Source organism: Brassica napus, chromosome C6 (assembly GCF_020379485.1).
Source record: "Brassica napus cultivar Da-Ae chromosome C6, Da-Ae, whole genome shotgun sequence".
Classification (NCBI taxonomy): Eukaryota; Viridiplantae; Streptophyta; class Magnoliopsida; order Brassicales; family Brassicaceae; genus Brassica; species Brassica napus.
The window spans coordinates 38,815,025-38,827,081 of NC_063449.1; the positions used below are offsets into that span (position 1 = coordinate 38,815,025).

The 12,057-nt window shown below is 34.7% G+C and overlaps 1 protein-coding gene across 2 annotated transcripts; it reads right to left on the minus strand.

Annotated features, from left to right (window-relative positions):
• Positions 1–1,030: 1,030 nt before the first annotated feature.
• Positions 1,031–4,824, minus strand: LOC111206777. 2 transcript variants are annotated; one of them, XM_022704121.2, is made up of 11 exons: positions 4,487–4,824; positions 4,297–4,399; positions 4,184–4,209; positions 3,831–4,046; positions 3,653–3,724; positions 3,475–3,567; positions 2,877–2,918; positions 2,681–2,785; positions 2,443–2,602; positions 2,257–2,366; positions 1,031–1,353 (listed from the first exon to the last, which is right to left on the minus strand). In XM_022704121.2, exons 1-11 carry the CDS (start codon positions 4,694–4,696, stop codon positions 1,267–1,269), a joined length of 1,224 nt encoding a protein of 407 aa, XP_022559842.1. In that variant the 5' UTR covers positions 4,697–4,824; the 3' UTR covers positions 1,031–1,266. The 2 variants fall into 2 exon arrangements, with proteins under 2 accessions (XP_022559842.1, XP_048616160.1); XM_048760203.1 differs by having other exon boundaries at positions 4,297–4,388; positions 4,487–4,572.
• Between the last annotated feature and the right edge of the window lie 7,233 nt (positions 4,825–12,057).

The window sequence follows — 12,057 nt, forward strand, 5'->3', positions numbered from 1 at the left end:
TACTTTAGAGATTTTTTATTCCGTTTTAGAAGAAAAATGGAGTTTTATATTGGAGATGCTCTAAGTACATGCCAGACGTGAACATTTTCTAATTTTGTAAGACCGATGAAAACTGAAGATGAGAAGGAAAGAGGTTCGAAGAGATTGAGAGAAAAAAAAACGACCATGAGGACTTCCTGATGAAATGCTAAATTTTTTGGTTCTCTTCCCCATTTTTTCGTTATTTCAAGAAAAAAAAACAGGAATTATGAACCATATACTGGACCAGAAATATGATCTGGTCCGCAAACCTAGGACACCAAAATTTCAAATTGGACAGTTTCCCTAACAATTTGTCCACTCCTACATACAACCTTGATAAAGATAAATTCATTTAAAAAAAAAAAACTCAAGATGTTTTCCCATACAACCGTGGAGTGTCCATACAATTCATTTATTGTTTGAATCGTTCACATGCCTTCCCGGTATGAACATTAAAACCATATACCGATATGGAACCCCGAAGTTCAACGTGAATAAAACAGTAGTATATGTTTTTCTAAACTAGTACGCACTACAATGAAACATAAATTCATTACATTAACTACGGCATATCCACCATTCACTTCAAGAAAATAGACGATTCCTGATGGACATATCCGTCGGAAACAAGCTATCGACAAAGTCGTTTCTTCATATATATCTCGTCGGGAACAAAAAATCCGTCATTTTAGAGCGATGGACACATCATATAAATAACTTATGTTGGCTTTTGAAAAATATCATGGTGTTAGCACTAAATTAACAATGATTAGCTTAAAATCATCGTTATCTGTTGATAAACTTATACAATGTTTACAACTCGTTTTAAATCCGCAGCGTGAAAATCAGATAATCCACAGTACCAAAATAGTCTTTACAACATAAAACAAGGACTATATTGTCGTTAAAAGTTGTTTGAAATAGGCGAACCAATTATGTCTCCAACATAAAACAATTTATTCGAAATATGCAAACCATGTTTGTACTTATAAGTAACATAAACCAAAACTTAAATGAAGACCATTATAGTTGTATGTTGTTTCCGTAAAATACAACATATTTCACGTGTGATTACACAAGGAATTAAAACTGGCTATGAATAAACGTAGTTTATCAAATATTGTCATATCAGAAATCTTAAAAAGTTTGAAATCGCTAACAATGCAATCCAATAAGATGTTCTATGTTTCTTGAGCGGAGTGGAGAGGGAGGGGGAAGACCAGAGAACCGTGAAGGTATAAAACATCATCCGCAAGCTGGAATGGTAGGAGCTAACGGCAATGATGCGTCTCTATCACACATATCCGAACTAATGTCTATGACTCCTTCGCCCTGCCATGTTTATTTTATGAGGGTAAGAGATTATGCAACTTTAAGCCAAAAACAATTAAAATAACCTAAAATAATATGTACTTGAATTCAATTTCAGGTCATTCGGTTACATATGGATTTTGTGATCGGCCACTGGCCCTCTGTTTGTAATGCACCAGGCCCTAATTTAAGCTGATTCTCATAAATGCTAATAAAATATGACAGGTTTGGGGGGCAGTTCCTGATAGAGTCAGGGGTGGACGTATTAAGGGACGTACCGAGTTACGTGCCCCCGTCTCATTCTTCTTTTTCAAGTAATTAAGGTTAATCAAATGACAGTGCCTCCTACCTAATTATAAAACATAGTGAAAAAAAAAGATATGCCCCCGGTTAAATACAGATCTAGATCTGCCCCTGGATAGAGTCAACTATATACAGGATAGGTGGACACGCCATGTCTTTCCTCTAAGACTAGACCAGCTATAGTTTTGGTCCACCATAATTTTTCTCGCTTGTATGGCCGTATAGTTTTAAATTCATTTTTGTTTTTATTTTTCAAAAAAAAAATCAGTATATCCATGGAAAACTGCTGTTCCAAAGAAAAAAAGTTAGTAGAAAATTTTGTAACTAATTCTTTACCTAAAAGAAGAGAGTTACTAGGCCGTAATTCAGACTGATCTTTAGGACATGATAGGCTATATTTTCTTACTATTTTTTTAACTACTCAAGACGTTGATAATAGTCTAACTATAATTGAAATCGTAGTAGAACGACTCAAATACCTTCCCTCAACTAAACTGGTGTAATCCTTCAAAAACTCACCATAAGTTGGTATTTTATAACCAATTTTTAAAATACCAGTTTTAGATTATTTATATTAAAAACTGAAGTTTTTGTTTCCAACCATTCAAAGACCTTCGTTACCTTGGCAATATTTCTAAAATAGGAGGTTGTGTAGTTTCCAGTTGGAAACAAGGCTTCAATCATGTCAGCCAGTACAAGGTTTGGTTGCGATATTGCTCCGTCATGCCAGTCTTCTCATTATCAAAACACAAGACAGGGTTTCAGCTAAAATCAATAGAAACTAAACAATGTCTAACACTTTCTTACCAAGAGTTGTTCCCTTTCTAACTCTTTTGTCATATCTCCAGATGCTCTGATTAAACGCAAAACATGAGTTATCCTCCAGGTTTATGTTATCCAAGAATGTTTTCTTTGTGTAGTTCTGAGGTTCGGACGATAGCGTCTCATCGATCACCGCATCCACAGTCTGTTAAATATATTTTATTTTTAGTCTAAGAAAAAGAGTTTCTCTGGTCATCAGGAAAATAAAAGCAGACACGCTTACGCATAAAATAGCATGGAGTGCTTCCAAATCATCAGGATCAGAGACATTGTAAGTGATCTTGTTTATAGATTTGTCGATATTCTCACCACCCGCATCTTCTACAAACTGTTTTAATTGTGTGCATAATGTTCAGTTTGATAGGTGTTTCCAAATTTTCACATGAAGAATTGAAAGTGCGGAAAGCTTAACTGCATACCTTTAGCTTATGTGGTTCCTTTGTAAAACACCAAACACCTCCCTTCAAGATGAAATGTAATTGCTGTTAGTATAAAACCATAAATACACAATTCTCTTTGAATTATACAAAACAGGACCCTAATTCTTCAAACATGACTCCTGATTACATTTTCCTTAGAAATGGTTTTTAATATGTACATAAACCACGAACCAAGGCCGGTCAGCCAAGTGAAACATTTGACTATACTTCGAAAAATTTTGAAGAAAATTAAGTAGAGAAAAAGTCTCCAAATTTTTGAAAAAAAGATTATTAAAACTTTTACTAAATCGTCTATAACCTCGAAAACTTCAAGACCGGTCTTGCATAAACCCCAAATCATTCTTCTTCTTTTTTAACACTAAAAGATTAGATTATTATTAAAATGAGGATTACACAAGATTTAAACTAAAGCCAGCTAGTTATCAAAACTCCCGGAGTCATAAGCCAGCGGAAGAAGAACCCCAAATTCTTGTAAACAAAGTTTATAGCATAAATATACGTAGGCGATAAAAATTGCTTAAACCTCAAGATAGTTTGGAACTGTCCCCATAAGAAAGTATAAAAAAAGATTTCATACATTTTTATCGTACTCCATCCAGGCTACAATAGGTTTGAAGGATGTGGTCCTTTTAGCTGCCATTTGAGACAAGCAAGTATAGCTTGCTTTGACCTGCAAGGCTCCATAACAAACTTTATAGACAACAAGTGTTGGTGGTAGGCATATTTTGTAAAGAGAAGTGCGGATTATCACTAACCGCATCATAGACTTGGTTGGCTTTAGTTTCAAGATTGGCAAAAGCACCAAGGAATTTAATCCACTCGGCTCGCTAATTCAAGAATACAAGACCAGCATAATTTCAGATCAAAATGTGAAAAGTTTCACGTTTGGTTAAATCTAGATATATTCAAAGGTAATAATAATTAATTAGGCACCTGAAGAGGTGTGCCTTCGCTGAGTGGAAAAAAGTTTGCAAAATTGCATGTCTGAAGTTGATCAGTATCACTGATGAAATGCGCTGCAAATTGAGACACTTCTTCTGCACCTTTTTCAAACTTAACTACTTCCCCTGCCTCAAGCAGTTTCAGAACACACGGTGAAGCCACGGCGTCTGATGTTATTCCCTTCAAGCTCCCTAGTAATCCAAGTAGCTGCGGATATAACCATAACATTTGTTTTTATAAACATCCTTACAAAATTACATTTTTGGCCCATCCTAAAGCGTGATCCTAAAGTCGTTGATTTAACAAAACCCAAAACTTTAAATTAGGTAGAAAAAAGTGCTTGCCTCAAAGAAAGAAACCGGAATGCCTCCTGAATAAGAAAAAAAAAAGAGAGATCTTAAAAGGCAGGCCCGTTTTAAACAGAGGAAAGAAAGCAGGGGAAAATAACAGAGCATACCTTGAGAAGATTGAGTGTCTACTGAGTAGTTAAGAAGTGGAATCACATACGACTTTATCCTGGAAGTACAATACTTTGTCCGAACCGCCATTCTAGAAGTGTTCTACAGATATTACTTTTTTCTTTTCAGTCACAAATGATACATTTAGCAACAAAAAAGAAAGACAATATGATGAGAAAATGCAAGAACCTGAATAAGGAGATAACTCTTGCCATCAATAGCATTTTTGATGACTTTGAAGGTTTGTCCATAATATATATGGAAATTATCAGCATCTTCTACCTTTGAAATGCTTCCCACTTTTACATTGTTGGAAGCTCCGTTTGATTCTCTGGCCACCATGCACAACAATACTAACAATAGTACCACAGGCCAAGAACAAAAAGGTGATGAAGACATCACTGTTAATTAGGCCAGGTGATGAAAAAAGAAGATAAAATCAACTAAACTCTTTTGGAATTTAGATTGGTTCTCCTTGATGTTTGTAGTCGGAGAGAAAAGGAGAAATATTGTTTTATTTTTACCTTTTTTTCTTGGTAATAATTACTTTGTATATGCTGCAAATTCTGTTGGAATGTACGTTTTGTTTTTTAGTATGATTTTAAAACAATTCTAGAATTCAGATGGAATATTTGCGTTACTCCACTTCCCTGAGAGTAAATTTATATGCAACCACTATTATTTTATAAACACAAGTACCATGCTACATTCTTCATTTCATACCTTTTTCTTTATCTTAATTTAATGACTATTTATGTGGCCAATTTTATTATCTCTCCTATATATAGAAGTTCCAATGAGACTAAACGGGGGTGTCAAGGTTTCCAAGTAGGGTTCATCTAGAATGTTAGAGTTTCATTATCCACGGTTTTTTAGGGCGGGGTTCTTAGGTAAATATAAGAATCTGTTTCTTAATTTTCAACTAAAAAGTTAAGAAACTGTTTCTTAAAATAGTATTTTAAGAAACAGTTTCTTAACTTTTTAGTTGAAAATTAAAAAACAATTTCTTATATTTTCCTAAGAATTCCTCTCTAAGAAACCGTGGATAATGATGGTCTTACAGATCTCAGGGTGAGATTTGGTTTGAAATGAGACTTAAGTCATTTTCAAGACAATGTGTCATATAATCTCATATCGCAGATGAGGTGACGGCGGACTATGTGGCCGGCGGCATCGTCTGGAGAGATCGCGATCTCGTCGTCGGCTTCGGTGAGCGCGGTTTTGGCGAGGGACTGTGATTGAGATTTTTTAGTGGTGGCTCGGGCTCGAGCGAGGAGGTGAGAGGCTTGGATGAGCTGACGCTGGGTTTGGAGTGTGGCTCGGTGTTTGGATCGGAACTTGGTTAGGCCTTGTTGAGAGAGGTGAGTGCCTTGTCGGAGCTCTGGATTGGAGCCATCATCCAAGGTGGTTTCCTCGTTTGGAGGGACGACGCGCTCGCGTGGAGGCCGTGGCGTGAGAAGATCGGATTGCATGTTCGAATTGTGGTTCCGGGAGATGGAGGCTACCACAGATCCGTCGCCGCCGGCTTTTCTCCGGGGGGTGGAGGCTCCTTCAGCTCCGCCGACGCCGGTTCAAGTTCCCGGGAAGGGAGTCTTCCATAGATTTACCTTCGCCGGTTTGGTGACGGAGTGCGGATGCTTTCATAGATCCGCGCTGCCGATGAGAAACCCAAAGCTTTTGGGTCAAGGTTACTATGGTTCGTTTAGTGCGAAGCTAGAAGTGGTTACTGTCTAGGTGGTTCTGGGTCAGGGCGAAGGAGTTCTCGTTTTGATGATGAAGCTTTCCGCCGAGGTGAAGTCGGTCAAGTCAACAATTACGTGGTTCTCGATGCGCGCGTCTAGGGTTTTAAGCGGTTCAAAGGCGGAGGTGATCTCGTGTTTCGATTAATCTCTTCCGCGTGTTGACAGTGCGGGTAGAACGATGATTTCTCTAGTGGTTGGAAGTTTGGTTGTGTCGGGGGAGATCTCGATGGTTTGAGAAAGACCTCCGACATGATGTAAAAGCAAGGAAAATAGGTGGTTTCGGCGGAGGCTCTGCGGGTATCTGAGCTCCGGCGAAACGAGCGGTCCGGCGATCTCTTCCGGTTTCTTCCGGAGTCGATGAAGGGCAAGTTGAGGCGGAGAAACGCATGCCGGTCTGAATGGTGTAGATCATCCCACGTGTCTCTTCCTCTGCTTCCTTGTTTCTCTCGTGGGCCTTGATCGTCCGGTTTTGTAAGGTTGAGCTGAGGGGCCGTCTAAGTTGTTTGGGGCTTCGGCTGTATGTTGTAGCCCGTTTATGTATGGGCTTTTGGTGTTTCTGTTGTATCTGGGCGTGGTCCATTTGTTTTTAATAATATAAACATGATGGAAAAAAAAAAAATCTCATATCGCAGATGTAATAGAAGCTTTAGTGATGTCTACTATATACGGGATGTGAACTAATCCGTTTATATCTAATTTGAATGTAATATATTGAATTTGATATCATGAAGCAGTTATAAGACAAACAAATAATTTATTTTTACAAAATAATAAAGAAAATATAAAGTTAGGTTTTGATTGACAGTGAGCATGCTAGAGGTGACCCGTGAAGACAGCACGTTACTATTATGGGCTTGTCATTTTGTGTTTCAATAGTTAGCGCTTTTGCTTTCTTGTGATTTTCTGTCTAACCCATCATCCCTCACCACGTGCTCTCCATCTCCAGTAACATAAGCTCGATTCCAAGGTTTTTGACTCAAACGTCCTAAGTGATAATGCAGATTTATGGTCATTTTAAGAGTAATATAAGGTTTGTAATATTAGGGTGAAGGTATCATTTATTATATAAGATTGAATGCAGTTGAATTGTGACATGTATCACTGTAGTCTGTATCAGTCTCTTTTTTTTTTCTGAACAACTATAGGTATCAGTCTAATAATCAAAATTAATACTCCCACCGTTTCATAATATAAGTAGTTTTGGCTAAAAGCACGAAGATTAAGAAAATTATTATGTTTTTAAAAAATATTTTATAATAAATAGGTTAGATATAATTTAACCAATAAAAAATAAGTATATTTAATTTTATTGGTCACACTGTATTCAATAAATATAAAAGTTACCTAGAAATACGAAAACTACTTACATTTTGAAACAAAAACATTTTTCTAAAACTACTTACAATATGAAACGGAGGGAGTATAAACTTTCTAACCGTTAATTTTTAATTTTATTAAAAATTCAAAATATCCAAAAGACTGGTTTTATAGAATAGAAAAAGCAAAGTTATTGGATGCTCCACGGATTATTGTTTTTTTGTTATGTGGTATATATTTTTACTTATGTACACTACACACAACGATCCTGTGTGATGACAGCGACGGTTGGTGATGCAAGCATACATTGATTGAGGTTGATGCGGAGATAAGATCTCAAAAATTGTTTGTGGAGATATTTGAAGAGGGAAAGAAATTTTCTTGTTGGCAAGAAATAAGGTTTCTGTGTTTGGAAAATGTTTTAGCGAATTATCCCCATCGCTAGTTTCTTATACTTGTGAGTGTGAGTGTTGCATCTTTTAGGTTGCCTCTAGCATTATCCAAAATGCAGCCGTTAATTGTCTTCTTAGGTGTTTTGTAATGTAAAATTAGTGGCCTTTAATATACAAATGCCTTCTTTGCCAAGTCAGTTTGATGTCCAATGTTATTTATGGGTTGGCCCAGTTATTTTGATAGAAGGGCGGAGTTCGATAATTTGGTTGGTTTACATTTGCGATTGGGTCGGGTTTGGGGCTTGAGCTGTAGATTTGGTGATGATATGATTACTTTGTAGGCCTTTGTAGTTGGGTAATAGGTTGCAGGTTACTAAGGGTATGAATGTTTTCCCACTACCACCCACAAACGCAGCTTTTGCGGTTAGTAGCGGTTATTGGCTTTTGACAACAATCGCTCAAACCGCTCCAAACCGTTTCAAACCGCTCTAAACCTCATAAATTCAAAATTTGGTTTCAGCTAGCGTTTGCGGTTGTGGACGGCTGCGAGAGGATAATTTTTTTTCTTTTTTTAAAACAATATAAATACAAAAATAAAAATATTCAACAAAAATTTTAAATTGAAATTATAAAAATACTAAAATATATCTATTATACTTTAATTAATATTATAAAATTTTAAAAATAAAAATATTTTTATAATTTTAAAAAATTTAAAACTATAACTTTCTAAATATAATTTTTATATTTATTATAATATTATGATTTTTAATACTTTTATAATTATATAAAATGTAAATATTGTTAATTTATTATTTAATCGCTGCTGCATTTGGTAGTTAACCAGTTATAAGTATCCCGCAAACGCACCGATTTCTAACCGTAGAACCAGTCGTACAAATCTCTTAAAACCGCTAGAAACTGCAACCACCCGCATCCGCAAACTCCCGCAACTGCAATCGCAACCGCTACGTTTGAACCAGTAAGGTCCTAAATTAATCTGAAGCGTCTAAAAGTGAAGTACTTTATGTCATATTTTATGTCACACATGACATGGAAGCTCATTGCCAATCTCCTATATACCTCTACTCTTCGAGACGCAAATATTATCAACTATAAGAACATTCCACATATCTTTGGGCGAAGCACATATACTAGACATGAAAAAAAGTCGATTAATTTGCATTCATAGCAAATAGCAGTGGTCAAATATTTTATCTAAGTTGAGCACATATTCTCGTTCGCCATATAGGAAAGGGAAACTAAAGTAAAGCAAGATGCCAAGCTTCGATCTCCTATACACAGTTACGCACAAAACTTTTTACGGAGAAACAACCAAACCATACTTATAATCTGATACTGAACACACTAAGAGGATCCTGAAGTTATTGATGCTGATTTTTTTTTTTTTTTGTGTTCTGTTATCGACAATACGTCTTGTTTTGTGTTTCACCTATAGATTCCACAGCTACTATGAGAAAGTTCTGCAACATCTCATAGTAGCTGTGGAATCTATAGGTGAAACACAAAACAAGACGTATTGTCGATAACAGAACACAAGGATGCTTTTGCCTCAACTAGTGAAGCCAACGATGTTATTCGTACCATGTAATATGATGCAATAGTGCAGCAGAACAGAACCGCGAGGAAAAATAATCTGATTAACCTATACAAAATGTTAAAGGAGGAAAAAGTAATGGCAATCATGGCCTCATGGGCTGCAACATGAAGAGCAACCAATCTCCCTGAACACAGAAATTAAGCTGTAAATTAAAAATGAGAGAAACAGACAGACAGAAGGAAATTACAGCAAGGAGAAAGAAGAAAAGTGTTGTAAGTTAAAGGTCCAGTCTTTTAGCTTAAACCTTTTCCCACAATCCGACAACAAGGATGAAAAGTTCCCCCATTCGCCAAGCGTCCTAAATTTGATAAATTGATGACTAACGTTAATATTTTTGTTAACGTCTAACTTTATGAGAACAGAAAGACATTTATATCTTCAACCTAGGGATAGGTCATGCCATTGTTTCCGCCGTTAATGAGCATTAAATATGAAAGAGTAACACTCCCTTCAAATAATCTCCCAACTGACTAACTATAACCACAAACGCCATTAATAAGGTTACATAGAATTTCACATTACACCAAACATAAAGATAACAACTTCCTCCCTTTTATATTAAGTGTCGTTGTAGAGAAATTTTTTCGTTACAAAATAAGTGTCGTTTTCGACTTTCAATGCAAAATATAGTAATTTTATTCAACAATTTATTTTTCTATTTGTTGAAATATGGTTAGGTGTATAGGTAATTGTGTTTTTATATTGTAAATATGCAAAATTAATTATTTCTCTTAATATGTGTGTACAAATTCAAAATGATACTTAAAATGAAACAGATAGAGTATTGCATAACTAGTCCAAATCTCGATCCAACTCTCCCTTATAGTATGATTTTTTTTCAGTTACAGTATGTTACTATGTTATACCCCGATACAGCTATATATATATACTAGTTTAAGACCCGCGCAATTGCGCGGGATGAATGTTATATATAAAACTAATTTTAATCTATTATTATATATTTGTATTTATTTACGTATTATGTATATAATTAAATTAGAGTAAAGACATAAATCAAAACAATACATCTTTTTATTTACGATTATTTTTTGGTAAATAAATCAAAACAATCATTTTATTTATTTTATATGGTATATAACTAAATTTCAATGACATGGACATAGATACATAGTATATTTTAATATAAATATTTATTATTGAGAATTCATACTCATACGATAAACACACAATTTCTAATGTGCGATTTTTTATTGCAAATTTCAAAATTAAAATATTAAGGTTTCAATATTTTTTCAATACAAATTTAGAATTTATCATATTCAAGTATTTTTCTATGTTATATAGTTTAATTTTAAACTCTACTAATATATAATATGAATGTCTAGTAAATGAGACTTCATATCATATGATTTATGATCATTTGTATCTTGTTATTACCAAAAAAATTAAACCATTAACAACAAAATTTTAGTGTGAGACATTTAACGTTTTTAATAATTTATAATCGTTTTAAAAAATTCAAAATATAACATATAAGAAAAAAATGTATTTTTAATTATATGATTAAAGTGGTTGTTTAATATCTTGTAATAATATAAAATTAAACAAAAAATATCTAAGATACAAAAATTATTATCAAATATTTATCATTCATAATCATTAATTGTCATATATACTTTAATCATATTAGGCAATTTCGTAGCTTTTATTTAAGGAAAGTGCGAGAATATTCTTTTGTACACTATTTATCAATTTAATAGTTAGTTTAATAAAAAGTATAATATAAGTTAAGATGGACCAACCGATTTCTCTAAGAAATCTGAATTTCATTCTCATGGTGACACGTGGCTACAAAACAATGTTGTAATGTTTCTCAATTAATATATAAGGGATACATCTAAAACCCCCTAGTACCCATTACTTAATGCATATACACGGCTTATATCCACCATATCAAAATATTTTGGTACCTTCACCGTTGATCGTTACGCCAAGCAAACGAAAATGAGTGGAGTGGAAAACTCTCTATACAGACCTACGTGCGGACCCGGTCTAGAGATTCTATGGGCTGAAAGCACAAAGAGCATAATGGGCCTGTTAATTTTAGTGGTAGATAGAACCTCTCTGCCACTAAAAACTGCTGATGTCCCCCCCCCCCCAAATGGGGGAAAACGCTAATTTCAACCCTAACAATTTAGTTGGTGCCAAATACGACCCGAACAATTGATCACCCGAACAATTGATCAGTGTCAAATACGACATCAACTCAATTATAATTCGAAAAACTACCCAAACTTCTTAAAACGTGCTTAAATCTACATTGACTCTAACAGAAGTTAGTCAATCGTTAACAAGATAAAACGACGTCGTTTTGATATACGAGGAAAAATGTCAATTTCGACCCAACACTCTCAGTTGTGCAAAATAGGACCTGAACAAATGGCCAATGCCAAAACCGACCTCAACTTAAGTATAATTTTTTAAAAAAACTGCATGAACTTCTTAAAACGTGCATAAATCTACATTGACTCTAACAAAAGTTAGTCAACCGTTAATAAGATAAGACGACATTGTTTTGATATATATATATATATATATTATTTTTTTAATTTTTATTTTAAAATATGTTCATTCCGGGACTCAAACCGTGTTGTGATACCATTTTAAGGGGGCGCACTAACAACTAGATAAAAATAACTTTTTGAAATATTATTACAAATTTGAAAT